The sequence below is a fragment of the Scophthalmus maximus genome, chromosome 13 (assembly GCF_022379125.1).
Source record: "Scophthalmus maximus strain ysfricsl-2021 chromosome 13, ASM2237912v1, whole genome shotgun sequence".
Classification (NCBI taxonomy): Eukaryota; Metazoa; Chordata; class Actinopteri; order Pleuronectiformes; family Scophthalmidae; genus Scophthalmus; species Scophthalmus maximus.
This window is the reverse complement of record NC_061527.1, coordinates 17,891,546-17,914,396: the sequence shown is the minus strand read 5'-3', so window position 1 is coordinate 17,914,396 and position 22,851 is coordinate 17,891,546. Positions and strand designations below refer to the sequence as shown.

General features: G+C 46.0%; 1 protein-coding gene across 5 annotated transcripts; it reads right to left on the bottom strand.

The window, feature by feature from the left end:
* Positions 1-776: 776 nt before the first annotated feature.
* prrc2c (proline-rich coiled-coil 2C) lies at positions 777-22,015 on the bottom strand. 5 transcript variants are annotated; one of them, XM_047336699.1, is made up of 34 exons: positions 21,624-22,015; positions 17,443-17,612; positions 17,102-17,276; positions 16,823-16,932; positions 16,409-16,534; positions 15,994-16,292; positions 15,486-15,565; positions 14,951-15,096; positions 14,756-14,843; positions 14,324-14,507; positions 13,446-14,235; positions 13,183-13,355; positions 12,448-12,721; positions 12,133-12,343; positions 9,599-12,049; positions 8,779-8,936; positions 8,506-8,660; positions 7,990-8,404; positions 7,805-7,890; positions 7,522-7,716; positions 7,183-7,440; positions 6,128-6,217; positions 5,902-6,003; positions 5,635-5,806; positions 5,267-5,479; positions 4,933-5,054; positions 4,656-4,846; positions 4,308-4,539; positions 4,101-4,211; positions 3,736-3,930; positions 3,486-3,643; positions 3,253-3,379; positions 2,850-3,137; positions 777-2,735 (listed from the first exon to the last, which is right to left on the bottom strand). In XM_047336699.1, the coding sequence occupies exons 2-34, from the start codon at positions 17,555-17,557 to the stop codon at positions 2,472-2,474; spliced, it is 8,754 nt and encodes a 2,917-aa protein (XP_047192655.1). In that variant the 5' UTR covers positions 17,558-17,612; positions 21,624-22,015; the 3' UTR covers positions 777-2,471. The 5 variants fall into 5 exon arrangements, with proteins under 5 accessions (XP_047192655.1, XP_047192658.1, XP_047192657.1 ...); XM_047336702.1 differs by having other exon boundaries at positions 3,543-3,643; XM_047336701.1 differs by having other exon boundaries at positions 14,951-15,087.
* Between the last annotated feature and the right edge of the window lie 836 nt (positions 22,016-22,851).

Here is a 22,851-nt window from a genome sequence, read left to right as displayed (position 1 = left end):
TTCATGTGTCTATTGTGGTATTATACATCTATTGGAACAATTTAATTTAGAGTCTGTAAGCTCCAACTCATTTTTTTGTTATTGGTTAACAAATCATATACTAATCACGTGCAGTGGTTGCCGACAAATCATTTAACGTTTTCAGTAAAGCTGAGGAACTGATTGGGCGACTAAGATAAACTTGATTATATTAAACAATAAGATGGAAACAGGGCTAATTTTTCATGTTCTGCCTTTCATATATTAGTGTCAATTTCTAATACATCCCCGAAAAAGTTGGTAAATCACTTGTAGTTATGTCATTAATAGATTATTATTAATACGTCACATTAGTCCTCAGGTGTACATTTTGATAAGTTAATAATTGTACACTAGACACTTTGCAACCATTTTACAGAGGGAGAAAATGTTTTTGTGGTGAATTAATGAATAAAAAGGAAGTTACTGCAAAAAGATAAACCCCTTTCAAAACAATGCAAACATTTATTTTATCGCCAGCTTAACTTTTTTTTAACAGTCCATTCAAATGTTTTTAATTTGATTTCTCGTTAATAGAACTATTCTTTAATACTTTACAAAGGGCGTCTCATCTAAACGTGGCACCCAATTAATTCTAGAAATTTTGATTTAATCATTGTGAAATGTTAAGCGTTGTAGTGACACCTAGTGATCAGATGTGATGCCGACTTCGGCTCGCTTATAGAACAACATAAAAGCTTTGACTTGATTATGGAAAATGGGTTCCAGAAAAAAACAGGCATTACTGAAAAACATCCAACAGTATATTATTTTTTATTAGTTTCTGTAACCAAACCAAGAGAATGTAAATAAGACGTACATCTTTTAATACAGCGATGAAACCCCTGTACAAGTACAACAAAAAAAATGAAAATAAAAAATAAAAACCCTCCCTCATCCATCCACCAATGCAAAGACTCTTCCCCCAGCGAGGGCAGAGGTGTGGAGGACACCCTCTCCACCTCAGGGTGCACTCTGCTGTACATTTCTGAAGGACCTTTGTAACCACAACCCCGAGATGAGAGCATCGTGGGTGGAACAGCCGGCGGAGGTGAGGCAGAGAAAGAAAACAGCACTGATCGCTCTCATCAGTAAAGACAACAAAACAACAAGTGTCTTTCTGCCCATCTTTTCCTTCGTTCTGTCCCGTTCCGGTTTGCTCTCGTTGTGGGGGGTTGATACACGCGTACACACACCCACTGAAAAGTTTTCAATAGTTTTAACAACCAACTCCTCACCTTTTCTATAACCTCTGAATAGCCCAATCCTGCTATATTCTAGCTAAGGGCACTGAAATCAGTCAATAGCAGCAGGTCTGGGTGCTTTACAGTGACATGTGTTTGCGTGACAGGGATGGATGACAAAGCAGTGACGGGGTGTGTGACAGTCGGCCCTCAACAGGAACAGCTGTATGTAGTGATCATACATTATCCATGTAATCCTGTAAATCCACTCAGAACTCTGCTGCCATGGCAACAGCAATCCAAAAAGCTGCGACATCTCTGCGCTGCTTTAACCTTTGGCTAAATATACAGAAGAGTCCAGCGACAAGTTTTCTCCCATTTACACTACAGACAGACACCCGACACACCGACGCATCCGTGATTCTCAGGCAGGGAGACGAGAGCAGAAGGCAGGAGCGAAGGCTCACAGGCAGACCAGTCAACAAATCAACCGTTTAAGTCAATCAAATGCTGTGATTCTCACATAACCATTCTGATAAAACGAATACAAAATGACAACATAATAATTTCTGATTTCACATCTCTGTGCGGTAACTGTGGATGAAACCATTGAGGGAGTGTGTGCGGGAGCACAAATCTCTGGATTAGTTACGATGGGAGATTGGGCAACAAAAAGTGTGCTTCACTACGTACACGCAAGATTGTTTGGACTACAAAAAACAATTGATTTATTCTTCCATTAACAAAACAGGTCTCTCCTATAATATGCATGATTCTATTTGGGGGGAAAAATAAAAATAAAACGGGTACAGAAATCAAGAGCTATAAAAATGGCAAACTCAGCAGCAAATCTCATTTCAATTTTTTCCTCTCATCTACCGTCACAGTAGATTTCTTTCGACAACTTGTGCAGCCATTTCAACGGCCGCTAAATATGATGGAAGAATTGCAACTCAAATGCCCCCACCAACAGTGGGACAAGACAGGGGAGGAAAGATGAGGACTATATGTATATATATATGTATAAATATATACATATATATATATATATATATATATATATATATATATATATGTATATATACACACATATTTCTGCAAGACAGTGCCTACTCTCAGTAACCACTACCATTTGGATGTCAACCCAACTCGTCCTCCTCCCCCACACTGTCCCCCCGGGGCTGATATGAGGTGGTGACTGCGTGAATGGGCATCGATTCTCTCTCTTCCATCCATTTATTTTGTCGTCTGAAGAGGGTCTGCGGCTCTTTACTTGCCCTCTTCTGGTTTGATGGCCTGTGGTTTTATGGGGCCAGTCCGTATGGGCTTGGCTGCAGAGACGGGGGGTTTGTCAGGATCTGGGCGTTCGCCGACTGCCTGGTGGTTTGGGGCCGAAGTGTCAAGGGAGGGTTTTCCTCCCTGATCGAGTCGAGATACTTTGCTGACTTGTGGGGCCTTGAGCATCTGCTGCTGCTGCTGTTGCTCTGAGAAGAACTTATGAGTGGACTGGAGCACCTCAGCCCGCTGCTTTGCCTACAGGGAAATAAAAATTAAAAATAAAAATCAGTCAACCCAACCATCACTGAAAGATCTCAATGAGACTGGCCAGATTAACAAACCAGATGCACAGATTCAACAGATAAACACCTTCAGGTCCTGTTCAGCCTTCAGAGACGCATGTGTGCCTCTGGGTGCCATGGAGGGACCAGGGGGTCCTCGGGGAGGGTGCTGGCTGTGCAGTGGATGCTGGGGTCGGGGATGAGGCATTAGACCACCACCAACATTGGCTGACATTGGAGGGCCCATGGGAGAACGTTGGATACCCCCAGCAAATGAGTTAGCGTGAGGAGCGTGAGGAGCGTGAGGAGCGTGAGGAGCGTGAGGAGCGTGAGGAGGTCGAACCAGAGGAGAAACTATGTTTGGCTGAGAGAGGATCTGAAAGGAAGAGGAAAAAGGGGATAATAAATGTATAATTGACATTTGCAACTCATGTTTCTAACTAGTGCATTATACAAACACAATCAAATTACAGGTAACCTAAATAATATACCTGTGGATTGAACTGGCCAGGGAAGTGCTGCGCCATCCTCATCCCGGCAGAGTTGGGTTGAAACTGCTTCTGGTACAACAAGCTGTTCATCTTACTGGACTGGCCACTAGGAGAGGTGGAGCTAGCCCTACAGTCAGAGAGGGTCATGTGAATAAAATGGACTAAAGATAAAACACTGAATGTTAACCATTGTTGACTTTGAGTTTGTGGTGCTGCTTGCGCACAGGTTTTACATTTTTAAAGAGGTCATGCTGTGTGGGAGCCAGTGAGGATATGGTTTTGGGTTGCACCTGTAAGGGCTGGAGGTGGGTGTAGTGCTCCTGGCACCGACAGGAGGAGTTCCAGGCTTCACATCCATCCCACTGCCAAAGAGTTTCATATCCATCTCCATCTGTGACGTGTCAACACAAAGAATTGTAGACTTTTCAAAATCAAAACCAGCCTGTTGGTTTACAGAGTCACATGTAAACACTACAACAGTACCTTGCTGGTGGGTGGCTGCATCATGTTGTGGCTGGGGCCCATGATGCCTCGGTACGGCTGGGAGACCGGCGGCTGTCGGTTGATGTTGGGGGGCTGGGCCTGAGGCGGCGTGGGGGGCAGTGCCAGGAGGGGCTGACCTCCACCAGAGCCATAGTTTTGCAGGGACAACTGGGAACCAGGCAGAGGGACTGTCACCTTGAGGGAGGTTAAAGACACACGAATGTTTAAAACTGAGAAATAATCAAATAAAATGATCCACCAATTCATCAAATCAACAGAAAATTGTGCTCACAACACAAACACAAATAAAGTACTTATAAAGTCTCATAAACATTAAATGTCTATCACGTTTGCATGTATGTTACCTGTTGCATTGCTGAACTGGGCGACTGAGTGTTGCTGTAGTAGCTACTCTGGCCATGTTGTTGCACCTGCCCCGAGTACATGTTTGAATGCTGATTCATCCCCTGTCGAGCCTGAACCAAAAACAAAAATGTCAGATGAAGGACGTGCAGTGGGGTCAATATTTTAAAGGTAGAGCGCCATGCTTTTCCTGTGAAGAGTCTGGTTACCTGCAGCAGGTGCGTGTCAATGAGCTGGGAGCCTCCCATGCCAGAGGGCTGGTTGAGCTGCGGCTCAAACAGAATGGGAATGTGCTGTGTGGACGAGGCCTGCTGATAGGCTAGGTTCGACTGAGGTTTGCCCAGCTCAGGTGCTTGCACACCGGCATAGCTGTGAAGGGACGGTCCTGACAGCATCATAGAGGGCTGTGACAGGCTGTTCTGCATGAAGGCCTGCTGAGACCTGAGGGAAGACGGATGAGCAGGATCAGGTGACGGGAACAATGGAGCCTCAGAATGGAGGCTTGCCCTCATGTGTGTTGGAGAAGAGAACTCGATGCCTGTGGCGTCTTGTGTTACCTGTAAGGCTGCAGCGAGGAACTGAACAGGTCCTGTGGCTGGGAGACTGGAGGTCCGGTGCTGAGGCCGAGCTGGGCCTGGTGGGTGTGTTGGTGTTGGTGTTGGTGCTGGTGCTGGTGCTGGTGTTGGTGCTGTGGCTGACCTTGCAGTGGCGCGTATATGGGGATAGGAATCTGCTGCACGGCCGTTGGCTTAAAAAAAGTTGGGCAAATGTTGTTGTTTTTCTCTTCAAATTTTGAAACATTCCTGCAGTTTTCCTCAAATAGAAAAACCCTACCTGCGAGAGTCCAGGCTGGAAGCCTTGCTGCTGTGCCAGTGAGGGAGGAGCCAGGCGAGGGTGGGGTGTACTGAAGAGGTGGCTAGTGTCCATGTAGAAAGCTGGAATCTGAGCTGCAGAACCTGCACATACAAGGGATTATATATAAGTGATTTTGTAACGGACTTATTGAAATACAAACTATTATGGCATAAAATAACGGAAATGGGTGTTCAAATTTGAAAGAAGTATTCAAATGTTTCAGAGGAAACCATTTCCACTTCATAACAATCGCTTGAGTTCAGGCAACACTTATACCAACTAATGTCACAGGTCAGTGCCATGTTACTCTCACCTGCTGCAGACTGGGAGACGTACACCTGTGGGGTCTGCTGCTGCTGGGGCAGGAGGGGAGGCACGCAGCCCAGCTGAGAGAAGCTGCTGCTACTGCTGGAGGAGGACAGACTTACTCCTTGAAGTTGTTGGGGCTTCACCTTGCAGATGTTTGGGGGGTCAGAGGCTGTGGTGGTCTTGGTGCTGAGGGATGACGTCGTATAGGTACCAGAACCTGCAGGGTGGAGACAAGGAATCATGATGGCTACCTGGATACTTATGATGCTCAGCAGGAAATGCCAAAAGAAAATCTGTACATTTAGTATAGAATGACAGCAGTGTCGAACTGAGAGTAAACAGACGTCAGATGTAACTAAAAAATGTTGTTACCCGACAGCGAGGTGCTCGGAGTAACAGAGGCCACAGGGATCTGTGGCATGGAGGTCGAGGAGAAGGAAGAGTAAGACGATGCACAGGAGGTGATGGGGGAGGACGACGTGGTGACCGGAGAATTCTTCTCCAGGCTCGGGGAGTTTTCCCATGCCTTACGTGCGGATTCCATCTGAAGAGGAGACGGAAAGAAACCAGTACTTAGGTAATGTCTTTTTGTCAAAGCAGTCTGAGTGAGTCATCTCATATCTTGTAATATCTGTGCACCTTAAGTGTTAGGTCAACAGTAGCCGGGGAGACGGAGCTGAGGCTTGAGCCCTGCTGCAGAGTCTCTCGTCGAGGAAGGGGCAGTGAATGGGGTAGTGCCACCTGAGACAAATACAAAAAAAAATGTGAAGACAATTTTAGTTATTATATATAAATATATATATAAAAAAAAAACAAAGGGTACAGATGACTGATTAGTTTCACCAGTCTAAGGATGCAAACTCACATTGGCCACCAAGCTTTCCTCCATTTTGTTCCCTCCAGTAGGAACATCAGCCAGAGAGGAGGAGGGAGTGGTGTAGTCAGTGACCGACTCCTGAGATGAAAGACACATTCCAACATGTTATACTGCAGCTATACTTTTCAATTGTTTTAATTGAGTGTTTGCTATGGAAAGTCATACTTGAAAATAAATGATTAAAATACACAATCATGATTGATTTAGCCAGTCTTCTTGCCTGAGGTCTTGGTGTACTGACAGACTAGATGTACATAGATTACTTAACTCAGTATAGGCCTGGGAGATATGGGAAAAAATCGTATCTTGATACATTTTTCCCCGTATCGATATATATCACCATATAAAGTCAAATCAGTATTTCCATCAAGCTTAAGCATTGTGAGATGTAAAGATACCATAATATTATTATTTATTGTAAGTATTATTTATTTTCTGTGAGAAGTTGAACATGATAAATGTACTGTAGAACATTATACAACTGCTGCTGTATAATGCAGTTCAAATGCTTTCCACAGTTAGCAGCGCACGCTACTACTCCGCTTCTTGTCGGACTTAAAATATTCCTCGGACGCTTCTTTTAAACAACATAGTCTTTTGAGCCTCGTGTCCATTGGGACGTCTTCTTCGGTAGCACGGTCGCTCGAGTTAACATTTCCTGTCGTTTTCTCTTTTATGTTGCTGTCACTCGACGGACTGATGTGCACGCTGCAGCAGCCCAAACATAAACAGAGCAGCAGCCGGCTGCTTCTGCTACACTCTCTGCTGTGTGCGTCAACCTAACTTGACGTGGCTGTAACTATATTCCAGCCACACAATTGGTTCGGCATGGCGCTATTCTCATTATCATTGGCTTTTGTGTAGTCTGTCAAAACATGGATGGAATTAGCTGTATCAAAGTTATATTGAATTTCTATTGAGCAAAAGTTATTTAGCGATAATTATCGTTATTGTTTTATCGCCCAGGCCTAACTTAGTACAGTTATCATTTCAGTTTAGTCAAAAACACACCCTGGCTGTGATGCTATGTGACAGTGAAAGACCTTTGAGTTGCTGCTGTACTCGGCTGAGGGGACCGTGATCATGCCCTCGATGTCTCCTCCCAGCTCTGGGACTGTGGCGTCACTGGTAGGAGGACTGGAGTCTGTGGCTCTGTTGACACCTGCTCCAGGTACGCCTCCCTCCATGCACTCGCCTTCTCCTCCACGTGCGTCTTTGGCCTTGCGGTTCTTCAGAGAACGCTCTTTCCCAATGGGACCTGGCTTGTATTCCTTGTTTTCCACTGGTTCTATTTCAGGAAGCTGGGCAGGAGAAGAGATTCGTCAGAACACTTTGGAGTAGACTTTCACAGAATGAATGTATCCAGATTGAGGCGCAGGTACCTTCTGTGTTTTGATTGGGCCAGCTCGAGGTTGTTTCTGTCTCTGTTCTTTGGGAGCAGGTAGTTTGTTTTCAGAGCCAGTTTCTATCAGCGCAGGAACACCATCGCTGTCTGTGCTGCCTGCAGATGATGGTGCTCCAAACTGAATACTGTCTATTACCAATTCTACATTGCCCTCTGCTCCAGGCTTCACACCCTAAGAAAAAAAATTACAATTTTTTTTGTTGTAATTTTTAAAGGCAAGTGGATCACGCAGTCACAAACAACGCAGGTAAAGTTAGTACCTCAGAGGAGACGGTGCCGGTAAAGGAGGTGAGAGGCTTGTTCCAGGCACTAACAGAGGGCGGCTGAGGAGGGCTGATAGGACCTACTGTAATATACAGATCAGATTTTGACATAAATTTACTCCTGGAACAAAAGATTCAGAAGTCACAACACTTTTTTGCTTAAGTCATCAACATATACTCACGCTTCTTCACTTCAGGAAGGACAGTGGAGCCTGTCACCTTGTTCTCCCAAAGTTCTGTACCCAGAGTACTGTGAGTCTGGGTAGGTGCAGGGGCAAGGTTTTTCGCATTGAAGTCCACAGTGGCAGGGGGAATGGAGGGCAGAGGAGCCACTGTTCCTTCTAGAGTCTGAGGGGATGCAGCAGGCTGGGAGGGGGTAAGGTGAGGATGCTGGGGGGCAGAAATGGTGGGCTGCTGTTGGGTCTGGGGAGTGGACGCGGCAGCAGGCGGAGGCTGTGAGGCCTGTTGTTGCTGTTGCTGCTGCTGCTGCTGCTGCTGCTGCTGCTGCTGCTGCGATGACTGCTTTTTAGCAAATCTTGGTGGCAGCTTTCCCCCCCCTCCTCTGCTCTTCTCACCAGAGCCTTTTTTACCCCAGTTCTGTAGGAGTGGTATTGCATTAGTGCTATATTTAAGACACTTCTTATTGAAGAAATCCATTATTTGTTAAACCATACAGTTCTTAAATTCTGTCCTCCTACCTGAGTCGTCTGTTCTTCCTTTTTCCGTTTCTCCTCATCCTGCAGCCGTTTTTGTTGCTTGCGGGAGACCACCTCTGTGAAGCCGTCATCATTGGTGCTGGACTGTGGGTCCTCTGTGGTGGTGACCTCTGGGTGGTCGTCAATGATCACAACACCTACAGTGAGCGGACAAGAAGGGATCCAGGCTTTCACGTCCAGTTTTCAGACAAAAACCAGCTCCATCTAGGTGCAGCTTTCAAGCTCATCAGTAAGAGAATACAGTTATATACTTACTGGCATAATTGTTGAGATCAAACTGAGACAGAGCATTCTCCTTGGGCTTCTTGACGACCTGTTTGGTCTCATCTTTGCGGCGGCCCAGCTGCTCTTTACCAGTTCTTTGGGCCGCTCCTCCACCTGTAGGTGCTGTTGCCTCCTGATGGCCACCAGGGCTGTTCATTTGTGTGATATGTTGGAGACGGAAAAAAAATTTAGACCTAGCAAGAGAGACTTTGTGACACCTTAATGTTGGTGAGAACCAGTGTGGAGGCAAACGAGGGCTTAGAAACTAGGAAGGATTACATGTAAACATGCAATGACAAGGGATTTGAGAAAGAAGAAATCTCCCTTTTGCCAACATGTCTATGTTCTTAACATCCTCCTACTGAAGGAGTAGATGACTAAGAAGTCACTAGACAGCAAGTGTGTTGTTACACTAGATGAAAAGGAGAAAATGTTTCCAATCGGCTCAGGTAGTCTAAAAATAGCTCCACATTGATGTCATATTTAGTCATTTTTAACCAAAACGTTTTGATGGCGTATCACAGCACACTTGGGGATAGTAATCCACCAACGTGGAGATTTCTTAAAGGATATATTTGAATCTTAACAGGAAATACTAACTGCTTACTGAGGTGTGTAGGTTTTCGGTTAATTAATTATGTTAAATACCAATTAATTAATAGTACACAAAAGGTTTATTGTGTGTGCATTAACCTTCCATGTTATTTAGCTGCACACTGTTCATTGAGTCAACTTCATTGTGCAAGTGTTAATGTAAGCAGACACAGTAAATGCCAAACAACAGACAAAAGCCTGATTGTGTTAAACTCACCCTTTGCGGCCTGTTTTGGCCCCTCCCCTTCTCTCCCCCTTGCCCCCTGCGTAGCTCCGGACTGGTTTGGCTCCACCGTTGCCTCTACGATTCGGTCTCTCTGTAGGCCTCTGACTAGAGAAACTCCTCTTGGCTGCAGGAGCTCCATCACGTCTTGGAGTCACCCCTCCGTCGGGAGGGCTTTTATTGGGTGTCAAAGAGCCCTGGGGGGGTATAGGTGCCACAGCAGAGGCAGCGGCTGCTTCATTAGTAGCCCCCGCTGCTCCTTTCCTCTCTTCTCGCTCTCTCCTTTCATTGAAGTCACTGCTTTCAGAGGCAGTCTCCCATTCCTCATTGGCTTGATCTGAGGAGTTCTGGTTGGACAGGTCAGGGGACTTTGTACCGGCTGCAGTGTTGGTGGGGCTGCTGGACTCAGCCAAGGGTCCTTCTGTAGGAGAGGGCAGGTCTTGTGCAGACAAGGTGGCTGCCACTTCTGCAGGCACGGTAACAGGGGTTCCTGGAGCTCTAGACAGGGTTGGGGAAAGGGATATTGGGGCAGATCTGGAGGCACTAGCAGGCACTGGGTGTGAAGGGACAGGGGGACTTGGGACCATCTCCCCACTACCCAACACTGCAGCCTCCCGCTCCTTCAAGCGCCTGAAGCGGGGTGGTTTATCTTGCCTAGGGGGCCGTGCTGGTCGAGACCTACGAGGCCTTTCTCTGCTACTCTGAGGGCCATCCACAAATTTCTTGCCCTCAGATTTGGGTGGCCGTCGGTCACCTGGATGATTGTCATATCTTGAAGCTGACTCCGTTTCCTCAGGCCTGAACGTCTCCATGGGTTTAGATGGCCACTGAGAGGACGACTCTCTGGCTGTTGGGCGTCTGAAGGGATTTGAGCGAGGGCCACCACGTTCCCTTGCTACACCTCTTCGACTGTACAACCCACCTCTTCCCCGCCGAGAAGGTTCTCCTTTAGGCAGGAATCCTGGCTTGGGTCTGGTGTCATCTTCCCCCCTGGATCCAACCTTTTCCCCCATGTGAGGAGGTCCAAAGCTGGGCTTGTGGGGCCCAGGCCGGCCCTCCCCAGGTAGTTCTCGTCTCACTGGACGGCTAGGTTTGGTACTAGGTTCACGGTCAGAGGGTCCAGTATCACTGGCAGACTCCCTTCCACCTTCACTTTCAGAATCCGTATCTGAACCCCGTCGTCGTCTGCGTTTTGGTATAACCTCAAAGTCTGAGCTTTCACTGCGTGTTTCACTTTCTTCCCTATTGCGAAAGGCAGCAGCACCTCCAACAGAAGGCAAATCAGAGCGTGAACGAGGCTCCCTGTAAGGGTACTCTGCTCGACTTCTGCCACGACTGCCCCTGCCTCTGCCACCGTAGGTACCCCTGTAGCTGCGTCCTCTAGAGTAATACTCTCCTCGGCCACGTCCTTTGAAATTTGCGTCAGCAGGCCAGTCCCTCTCTCTGTCCTTGTCCATTTCCCTATCTCTATCCCTATCACGTTCCCTATCCCTATCACGTTCCCTCTCCCTCTCCTCCCGTCGATAGGAACGAGGAGGAAGATTGGACTCCTTCCTGGAGGGCAGTTTGGGCTCTGGAAGTTTGTCATTGCTGGGCGGTTTGTCCACTATCTCCTCCTGAGAAGAAGTAGGAGCTCCAGGTGTAGGCTGAGAGTCTCTGACTCTCTGTTGGCTAGTCGGTGTTTCCTCAACCTCCGTAGATTCTCTCTTCGCTTCACTCTGAGGTCGGGGGCCCTCAGATAAAATAGCGGCTGCAGAGGGAGCTTTGAATGGCTGATCTTTTTTGGACCTGTCGCCTCTTTCCCCTCTTTCGTGACGCTTCTCCCTCTCTTCTCTTTGCTCCCTTTCTTCTTTCATGTCCCTTAGGACAGGTTTCTTTATTGGCCCTGACCTGCGTACTGGTCTCTCCCCGCCTGGTCCTTCTCTGCGTCCGGCACCTGATCTCCCAACCCAGCGCAGCTCAGCTTTCTGCTTGCTAGGGACTGGCAGAGGCAGCTTCTCTTGTTTGTGTAATCCATCAGCAGGAGGTGTAGCCCTGTTGTTAGTCACTGCAGTCTGGGAGTAGAGTTCATTCTGGGGCTTATCTTCAACAATGTCCCCTGTGTCCTGTAGCTCTAGTGATTTGGTTCCTAGGGGTAGCCCATCAAATCTGGGCTCATCAAGCTTGAGGGAAGGACTGGAGCCCTGGGAGATGCTCCTTTGGAGCATAGCTTGACCAAGAGCATCTACCTCTTCCCCACACGGTAGGCCCGGTTCCTCAGGATCAAAGGCTGAGCTTACAGGGACCCTGTCTAGAGGCCCCGATGCATCCTCTGGACCCTGGTTAAATGTCGACAGGGACTCTGTTGGGTCCCTGAAGAAGTTACTTTTACAGGGGTCCAATGCACTGTGGTCCTGGGGGTACATGGCTGGTAGACCCCTATCAAGATCCAGACTGGAGTCCATCCTGTAATGAAAGAATTGTTAATGCGTAACTTGCAGAAAATAAAAGCTTTTACTTGTGAGCTTTCCTTCTAAATTTCCTTTTACCTCGGCTCCTTGTTATCATCTCGTCCTTTTGGAGGAGTTACAGAGGGTAACGGCTCCGACTGTGGGTATGGGTCAGTTCCCCACACCATCCTCGAGTCTGAGGACAGGCCATGGTCACGAATCGGCCTGGTCAAGTGATCAAAGGAGTCGGAGCTGGAGCTGGAGTTGTCACCAGGCTCTCTGCGCACAATCTGCTTAGGAGGCATCCTCCCTGAAAAGCACAAAAAGAGCGACTTTGAGAGGCTGTCTGGCACATCGGCATCTCAGTTCAAACATAGCCATATGTTTGCTTTCATATTCAGCACATCTCCCTACCAGGGTGAATATTAGTCGGCATGTCCATTGGAGGGCGTCCTGACATTATGCGAGGGTCCATGTAAGACTGCATCATTAGCCAGCGAGGGTCAAATCCCATGGAGGCCAGGTGCTGGTGGTGGGGGCCAATCGGTTGGTACATGGAGCGGTGTGGCTGCTGTTGCTGCTGCTGCTGCTGTTGTTGGGTAGCTGGAACACCGCCACCGCCTGATGGTGACACGGAGCCCCCACTCTGCTGTTGCTGTTGTTGCCAATGTTGCTGCTTCATCTGCTCCTTTAATACCAAAGGAAAGGTTTTGTAGAAAAAATAAATAAAAGAAAGATATATAGTAAACATTCATGGCTCCATGTCATTGGATATGCTTGTTCTGGCAACACAATACACTCAAAATGGCCACCTATGAATTGCATTTGTTCCAACCAAAGACTTTGCAAATGTGTAACAGTATTTGTTTTCAGAACTGCAGGGTCCTTGAAAATACTGCTCCCAGTGTACAAATGCAATTAGATGCATCTCCACTTCTCCTCATCTGACTTAACACATGCACTGTGGAAAATGCATAAATAACCTGGAACGTTCTGTTCTTACATCTCTTGTGTTGACTTTGTGAACCAAAAGGAGACATGATATTGAATATTAGTTTGATTTTACATCTACTTTGAGTTAGAAAAAGAGCCCGCCGACTGATTTAAGCAGCAACACCCAGCGCTTAAGCTGAATGTTGACACCCTTACCTGCTGTCTGAGGAAGCGAGGCGGCAAAGACTTTTGAAACTGTTTGGAATAGCCTGAGGTGAGAGAGGGACGCATAGCAGCAGCCGCTTCTCCTTCCAGCTGTGGGGGCGCCACAGGGACATCCTCACCACTTGGTGTGTCAATGAGAGGCAGAGACAGGTGGGGCTCATCCACTGCAAGAAACCAAACCAACAATATGATCTATGACTGAAACAATATCATAATTTATTTAGCAACTTTGAGAAGAGGTGACGTTGGCTCACCTTTGCTGTCCTCTATGTTGAAATAGTCTTGGATAGGCACTGTTGTCCTGTCATTCTCCTCCACTAGGGGGCCGACCTCAGCCAAAGAGCTCTCTCCCTCGCTCTGAGGCTCTGGAGCTACTGCCACAGGTCTCTGGACAGGGGGGCTGGGCTGACGAGGCAAGTGCCCCTCCTCCTCGACACTTGGTTCAACTCTCTCCCGTTCTCGCTCCATTATCTCCCGGTCTCGATCCACCCTCTCTTGTTCTCGCTCCATCATCTCCCGATCTCGCTCCAACCTCTCCTGTTCTCGCTCCATCTTCTCCCTTTCTTGCTCCACCCTCTCCCGTTCTCGCTCCACCCTCTCCCGTTCTCGCTCCATCATCTCCTGTTCTCGATCCACCTTCTCAGTGAGAGGAGCTTGCACGATTGGTGCCTGTGATTGTGAAACTGGGGTTGAAGGGACAGGACTGGATGATGCAGGAGCAGGAGCTGATGGGGAGGCCATCTCAGGGGCAGCTCCTGCCTCATCAATGGTGGACTGAGCAGGGGAGGTTTTGCCCTCAATTGACTGGCGGTGTTTTTCATTGAGACGTTTAAGTTTTTCTGCACAGGCCGCAAGCCTCTGTTCTTCCATCCGGCGCTCCTCTTCCTCTCTCCTCCGCCTCGCTCGTTCTACAGCTTCTGAAACTTCTGAAGGCTTCTTGCGCTTTTGTCTCCAGGCGTCAGATTCGTCATCGACACCAGGTGCTGATGTAGATGGGGGCTTGGTCGTACGTGGAGCTGTGCCGCTAACAGAACGACTACCACCCTGGAGAATAAAGCAATACAACATCTTGCTGTTAAAATAATCAGTGCGCACTTAAGGAGAGGCTTGTGTAATAAATATCCAGATTTACCTGGTAGTCCTGTGGAGCTGCTGATTTACTGTACTGTCCAACACTGCCAGGCGATGGTGCTCTGGGATCTGCATTGTCTGCCCACAAGGTCTTACTGGCCCCACGCTCCTCAGACCCTTCTTTCCTGCCGTCCTGACCGTCTGTTGGCCGAGGTCTTATTCGTTCAACTTTACCCATCCACTCCCTAAAGAAATCATGTCAATATGGTTATGTAAAAAAACAACAAAAAACAAGAGGTTCTTCCTGCTGACAACCACCCCAGTTAGCTAGCCACGCAAGTTTTGTGATAAGTTAGTTATTCATTGGACTGAAGATATTTTTGTAAAACCTGCACAAACTGGCAAATATATTATTTCTGAGAACCAGCAAATACTTCTTTCCACACCAAGCAGTAATGCTAGTGCGAGTGAACTTTAAGCTCAAAATACTCACCAGTTTTCTCCTTTGTCTTTAGCAGCATGATTCTCCTCATCATCGCTGAAGTTCAGTTTCTCAGTGTAGTCCACCTCCATCTGAGCTCCTGGGTTGCAAGAGGGAAAGGATTAAAGCTAGAACTACAGGGAGTAAACCCTGGTGAATATCTGATTATTTTAACACTGTATTCACAGACAATGTATAGCAACAGACCTGCCCAGCCCTCATCTGTGTCAGTGTCTAAGTTGTCCAGCTCCTTAAGTTCTGATGCACTGACGATAGAAGGCCTGTCTGGGTCCTGATGCCAAGACTGAGGGTGATGCTGCTGGGGTCGTGCCGGACGAGGACCCCTGAGGCCCCAACAGAGAGGAAAGGAAAGGGAAGTTCTTTAAAGGGACCAAACATTACTAAGTTCTAATACTATCAGATTGATAATATCCAAATTGTGCATATGGATAAAAAAAAAAAAAAAAGTCATAATCATAGGGACATGCTTCTGGGTGATCTCAGGGCATCTTATGTATATTGTTCAGGAAATCTTGGCGAATTTCTTTTTATAAAACATCCATTGAATATATCCACAGCTTGTATAATAGCTTGTACAATTAATGCTTTTAAACAGGGGAATTGTTAGAATAAAAACAGTATAATGGGTTTGTTCAATGATAACATTAAATATAAAACAAAAATTTGTCTTATTTGGCTTCAACCAAGTATCTAGGGTTTAGCTATTAAGATGTGAACTCACTTTGCTCCATCTTGTGGTACAGGATATCTGAAGTTTGCCTGCCCAGCAGCAAATGACACTTGAGGATAGGCGTGGAACATCTAAAACACAAACAAAACCAACATCACATAGGGTAAAGACCTGAAAAACACCACTACTAGATACTGTAAAGCCAGAGATATACTTGTTTTTTCTTTTACAAAATATGCTATTGGCGACTCGTTTTTCTGCCTGACAGAGACGCTACTATCTCAGATAAGAACCTGATTATTTTTGCAGGATTCCATGTTGATTTCTGAAAATGGTACTGATCAGTGGCCAGAATGAAAATCTTAGGGATGTGGACATACTTCCCCTACCATTCTTGCGCATATTGTGCCTTGCATACGCATAGCATTGATTTCTGTGGATGTCCACACGGTTTTACGAGGCAGCCATCATTTTTAACCTGTTATTGAAAACAAGTACATCTCAAGCCTAACTGTGATAACCTCATGTGGTTGGTCCAGAATGTCACACTGAGACTTACATAGGGTGGCATCATGCTCCTGAAAGCAGGGTCAAAGTGAGTTGGCACCCCAGCAGGAGGCTGCTGGCCCCCATTAAGTTTCGGCTGAGGAGGGCCAGAGGGGGGCAGCCTCTCCTTGCCATCCCCCTTCTCCCTCTGACTGTCGGTGGTTATGTTTCGGGGAGGTTCATCAGCCTCCGCAGGGGGTGTCGTCGTACCAGGGCCCGTACTACCCTCCTCCGGAGGCCTGTTATCCATCTCAGGGGGGCTAGGTGCAGTGTTCAAATTCCTGCCTCCACCCTCACGCCAACTGCCAACATCTACCAGGACATAGGGAAGAGAGATATTGTTTCTTCTTCAGTTTCCTGAACACAAGGCACACAATCAAAGCAATGAGTGAACACTGCGTGACGTTTATGTGCACGTGTGGCCGTACTTTGAGGTCTGAGGCTGGGGCCTGGTCCATATGGCTCCTCCTCTTGACTGTCCCCTTTCTCCGCCTCACCAGCCGCTTGCAAGCTGGGAAACTCCTGGTGAAAATGGCTGCTCACACGAGGCGCTGCTGCACGATACAACCACATGATAATGAATGCATAGAAATCTTAAGATTGATTACAATACAGTTACTTACAGACCAGCAATTAAGGTCTAAGCACCCATTCCAGCCTACCCAACATTTAATAGAGATCAAATTGCTTGAGTTCTATAAACCAGTTAATGATGTTGTTACTGTTTGTTTGGAAAAGAAGAAATGTACTGAATAGTGTTAACAACCTATACTATAACATAGATAATCTGCCTTTTATTAATGGGTTGTAGTTCTTAGGGAGCAGGTGGAGAGGATATTTACCATCTTGCTGCGTTTGCTTGCTATTGGCCCAGGAACGGCTGGCGCTAACAGGAGGCTCCTGTGTCTGAAGCACTGGTGGTTTGATTTGGGGTGGGGGCGTATCCTGTTGCCTGTGGAAAAAAACCCCAGTAGAAATACCAACAAATCCATAACTTTAAAGCTTAAATGATAGATGCCTCTTTCTAACAGACAGTTACTGTTATTCTGATGTACTTAAAATATATTTTCTATTAGAGAGGCGCTTTAGCAAATGGGATGGCACATTTTCATTCAACTAACCTCTCCTCCCCTGCCTCAGGACGGGAAGCCCAGCCACTACCGTCTTTGGGGACGATGTTGACGTTGGGGTCGTTTCCCTTGTTTTCCGCCTTCAGGCTGGGCAGGTTGGCTGGAGGGGGCATGCGCCGGCTAGCAGCAACTTTGCCCAAACTCTGGAGCCCATGTCTGGCAGCCACTGGGATGAAGAAACAGCAAGGTTACGGTTTTAACAATGTCGGGCCAAGTATTTGATTATCCTTTAACTATATGTTTTGTTGCCTGGATCAACTGAACTCAATATAAACAGTTCACTAATTAGATATTATAAAATTTTATGCAATAACAATAAGGGAAGTGCTTACCTGCAGTTTTCTGGGTTTCCAGAGATTTGCCCTTGTAGGTATTGAAGAGGCTAAGGGTTGCATACTTTGTTTTGCCATCCTTTGCCTTGGTGCTCTGCCCTGACTTCTCTGACATTTCGCTTGAAACTCATTGAGTCTGGTCCTTTGGCCACGCCTCCAGTACCAGCCTCCTATAGAGCAGGGGAGAACAAAATGCAGCGTGTTGATTTTTTTTGAACAAAAACTATGATGAAATCAGTTTTATGGACTAAATTCATCTACAATCTACCGAGAAGCAACTGGTACAAGCTATGAAAACATGCAGGCAGCACACAATATAACATTTTGAAAAGCTATAGATATGGGCGTAGCATTCACTTTCAGTTGGCCATCTATAGTGCTGCTATCGCAGGGAATGAGTAGCCTAGTTCCAGGATCTCAGCTAGAAGTCCACCATCTAGTCCTCTAGTTCAAACTGTATGTTTGAGAAAATTATGAATAAATGCAGCTTCAGCACACACACACACACTATCAAATATCCTATTCTCAGACCACCAGCACAGCCATCGGGGCAATTTGGGGTTCTGAATCTTGCACAAAGTGACACTTGGATATGCACACTGGAGGAGCTAGGAATCAAACCACTGACACTGATTAGTCGACCCGCTCTAGCTCCTGAGACACAGCCTGGAAATGATGACTGGATGTACTGGGGGAAGTCAGTACGTATATGTATTACTGCAGAGCAGACAGACTCTCTGATGTGAATAAGCCAACTGTGCCCGTCTCAATAACTTCACGATAAACAAGAGCTGTAACCATGGTAACTCTATACAAAGATGGCAACAGGCTAAAATCTTTAAAATGGTTCGATTAAATTTAGAGGAAAATCAGACAAAAATCAAATCATTACAATTTGACTAAAAGTAATATACATTTTTGAGGACTGAGATGAAAACGAATCCAGAATCAGGAACCAAAACTAACACTGAACACAAACAAACAGAAATGGCATAGACGGATAAAATACATACACAAAAATGAAAGACTAAATTATATACAGTAACTAAATAGACTAAATAAATTACAAATACAAAAAAGATGCTTTCCATTTAGGTTAAGGAAAGAATGGTTGGGAAAAGGCGATAGGAAGGACTTTGAGAATCCACTACTACTGTTTGTCCAGGTCGTGGATGGGATGTAACATTTTCTCCATGATCTTCAACAGCATGTAAAGCATTCTCCTCTCCAGTCGACTCAGTGCTGAAGTCAGTGTCAGACTTCCTGATCAGTTTTGTTGGCGTCACTGGCCCTGATGCTGGTGCCCAAGCAGATCACAGCAAAAAATGTTGCATTCACCACAAAAGACTTAATAATTAATAATTGGCAACATCTTGTTGCACACATTAAAAAAAGGACCTAAGCTCCCACAAGACTGAAAGGATAAGAACACTGTCAGAAGACAAATATGCAGTTTTTTGTATGTGCCTAACACTAGCAGTGCTAGCTCCAGCAGCTTTTTTAAAAGACATCTTCCATCCCACTTTCCACAGTTGACTAATCATACACATCCCTAGCTAGTGGTTGTCAAGTAAGATAGTGAGTGATGGAAATTAAGTATTTGCATCAAGAATAAAGCTGAAATAGGAGACCAGCAAGACCCACTGATGAGGTGAGTCGGGGGCTGCAGGGAAATGGGGCCTGATTAAAGAGACTTTAAGGCATAAGTAAGTGAGCAGTACCAAGCACAGAGTGCATGTTGGGCTGCAGTGTCTTTCCTAAGTCACACAGAGGTCATTAATTATTAAGGTAGCAGTGGTGGAACTGTGTCTCTGAGTTTGTGTGTGTGTGTGTGTGTGTGTGTGTGTGTGTGTGTGTGTGTGTGTGTGTGTGTGTGTGTGTGTGTGTGTGTGTGTGTGTGTGTGTGTGTGTGTGTGTGTGTGTGTGTTTTGGGGGAGAAGCTGACAATTTTGATGAACTCAGTCTCGATCAGTAACTTGGCCTCGGAACTCTTTTGCTAAGTTGCAAACATCCACTTCAAGGGAAAGCAATTTCTTTTTTCCCCACACTACTGTCCGCAATTCGGATATTTGCATTTACACATTCAGCTCTTTCAGGTAATCTTGAAAAATCTTGTTGCAGTAGATGTCTGAAAGCAGCTTTTGTCTCTCACACAGCTCACAGCCTGTCAAAGAAACGAGGGAGATGCAGAGAAAGGTGAGCCTCTCGCTCCCTGGGTAGTGCTGCACACTGTCTTCTATATATGGAGCTAGATTTGTAGCAACAAAAAGTTGCTAGATTTGTTGTTAGGTGAATTAGAAAAAAAACTTTGTACTAGGCATGCAACACGATTTTTTTTCATTATCGATTTATCTGTTGATTATTTTCTCAATTAATCGATTAGTTATTTGGTCCATAAAAAAAATATAAATAAAGTAGTAGGCGATTCATTTAGTAGGCCATTAATAATTGATTAACTGTTGCAGCTCTACTTTGTAGAATGGTTAATGAATGTGTTTTGGATGTAGAATCTGTATGTGCTTGTGAAAATAGGCAGAGCATGCATGTTTGCTTCAAATGATTTTCAAATTTGTAGAGGTGGCAACACCATCGCTATCACGTATGTTGTTTCAGCCTCGTAGTACAACAAACAGGTTCTGACAACGTACTGGTAATCAATACCACTGTACCAAGAGCAGTCACAAACCTGCACACTTCAGAGTCACTTGCCGATTTGTTTGGACCGTGTACAGTAGAACTAATGAAAGACAAAAGGACACAAAAATGATCAGGATGAGGCTACTTGCTCAGTTCCTCTGCATTCCCCCCACACACCTGTATAGTCAGACTGAAAGAAAGAGAAAGATCCAGCATCGCAGCCCCAATCTGCCCAGCCCAACCTCCAGCATGGCCCTTCACCCCTGCAACTACTTCTACATCAGTTGCTCCGTCAAGATGAGCTCTTTCCTTCCTTTTCCCACCAATTCTCAAAATACCATAATTCTGGCGTTTCGTCTAAGCAAGAACTAGTTTGAGTGCACCTGTTAAGAATCAAATCGCCAAGTCATCAAATCATGTGGTGAGGATTTGAAGACACTAAAGATTACTGTGGTGCTCCAACGCCAAGTCATCAATACCACTGAGACGGTCTCCCTCTTGGTTTTCATCAATTCAAAAGCACTCAGATGTTCCAAAGAATTTATTACAGTTTGAAACATACATATGGGACCAAAATGCAGTGTATAAAAAGGCATATTTTTGGTACCCATCTCTTGTTGAAGTCTGTTTGCTGTGAGGAAAATCAAAACACAGAAACTGTCAGCATACCTTATTTTTTTTATTTAAAGCCTGAGCCTTCCGTTGTATACTTCCACCTTCAGTTGTAGATGTCTGATAAGGCCCGTGTTGCTCACTGGTCAATCAATAAAGTAATACTCCAATCAATACATGTTTGAATGGCCTCCCTAAGAGAAGCCCGATGCACATCCGTCTGGAATCACGGATGCAGATGTAAGAACAGCACCGTGTTGTGCCTGCTTATAATAACCTGGTGGCTTCCACATATACAAGCTTGTGAGTCACACCACCAACTATGTCTAAAAGCTGAAAGCACACAGTCACACACAAAAAATGTGCTACGTTCAGACCACATTTAATGGATCTGCAAGACATTTTCACCGAGGAAGGGAGGAACTGTGGTCTGTCCACAAGACGTATCCTCAGCAGAAAACTGAGTATAACGTCACACCTTGCCAGAATATTGAGTCCAACTCAAGAGAAATGAAAAGGACGTGCTTCACGATGTCGTGTGTTTCTGTAAGCCCCTGGCACTGATGAGTGTGCAGGCCATCCTTCTGCAGGATCCAACCGCTGGTGGGCTGGGTGGCTCATTCCGGCTCGGAGCAAAGGCCCCTCTCCTCACCCGGCTCACAACCCGTTCGTTGCATATTAAACGTTATAATTCAAACTCCATACTCGAGCCAGCAAGGCTGGTGTTTATCTACACGGTGCACCGCGGGGCTCTTCGAAGGAGAGCAGGCCGCCGGCTCGCATCGTTTCGTTTCTCGCAGGTCGCCATCACTTCCACGTCCAGCCCGTCAGTGGCCGAAGCATGCTAACAAGCTAACGCCGAGGGAGCACCAACACATCAGCCACCGGTTTTACACTTGGAATTCTTCGACCTGCATGACATGCACACCCACCTGCCACCACCGACGCGTCCCGTGTCCGTTCGGCGTGTGTGCAGCCTCACTTGAGATCCGGCCTCGGCCTGGTTCGTGGTAGACGAAAGTGTGTCTGGCCGGCGGATTACAAAAGCTGGCTAGCTCGGCTAACCCCGCTCGGCTAACGATGGTTAGCTACTTCTGCTCGTCGGCTGCCAACAACCCGCACTCCACATGCGCGGCGTCTGCTTCGTGTCTCCTGCGCCGGTTCAGGCCGCCAGTCTGTCCTCGTCTATTTGGCCGTTGCTGCGGGAAACCTGTACGCGGTGTTCCCGTGGTTTCCTTGTCTCTCACCACCCGTTATCTCGTGCCGGACAGTTTCTCTGGTTGAGTGAGGCCCCACTCGCGCCGCGGCCTGTCGCACAATCAAAGATGGCAGACTTTGGTTGCCAGATTTATCCTCTTTTATCCCCCTATGTTGCCATCGACATCACTCTTCCAGAGCAGGGTCACCCATCCTCGTTCAAGCTTTCTTCACACATGAGAAATACATTCATGTTGACATTCATTGATCCATTGCATTAAGATGATCGAACTGCGTTGAAACTTTGATAAAGATTACCACGTTGTGCTTGCACACGATCATGATTCCCCTCCAATGTAACTGACAATTTTACATATCATAATTGTAATGTAACATTATCTTTGACAGTGGAGGAAATCATAAATTCACATCACAAATGTGAACAGATATTTCTCTACATCTACAACAGTGACTGATTCTACAGAGTCTGCGAAACTGTCATACCACCCAACAAGAATGTATCGCTGGACAGAAACACCCAGTTGTTGGAAAAAGTCACAATAATCTTAAGGTTTTCTTCAATTAAATTGATACCTTGTATATCCTATCATTTAATATACAGTCGTGTGACCATAAATACATTTAGTTTAGGATAAAATTATGAAAAATAAATAAATAAATAAACAACTTGTAATAATAAGTGGTTGAATAAAAATAACAGTACCTATAGCTAGTAGTAAAACAGTAAGTGTTGCGTAGGTCACAATCACTTTTAATTATTGATATTATATTGATATTTTGATGTTGTCTGGAGTCATTTTGCAAGTCTCCTCTACATTACATTACTCTACATTACTATCTCTTTGTTCAAGGGGAATGTTTATATCAATTTAAACACGACTGAAATTAATTAAACAAGTTGTCTCCGTGTGAAAATCATATACACATGCTGCGAAGAATCCC

Excerpts from the sequence above, each read along its gene's own strand:
- prrc2c (XM_047336699.1), bottom strand. The coding sequence starts at position 17,557 with ATGTCAGAGAAGTCAGGGCAGAGCACCAAGGCAAAGGATGGCAAAACA. Across the intron at positions 8,937-9,598 it reads GCCAAAACAGGCCGCAAAGG|CCCTGGTGGCCATCAGGAGG; the intron begins GTGAGTTTAACA and ends ACAAATGAACAG. Across the intron at positions 3,931-4,100 it reads CCAGTTCAGCAATGCAACAG|GTGACAGTCCCTCTGCCTGG; the intron begins GTAACATACATG and ends ACCTCCCTCAAG.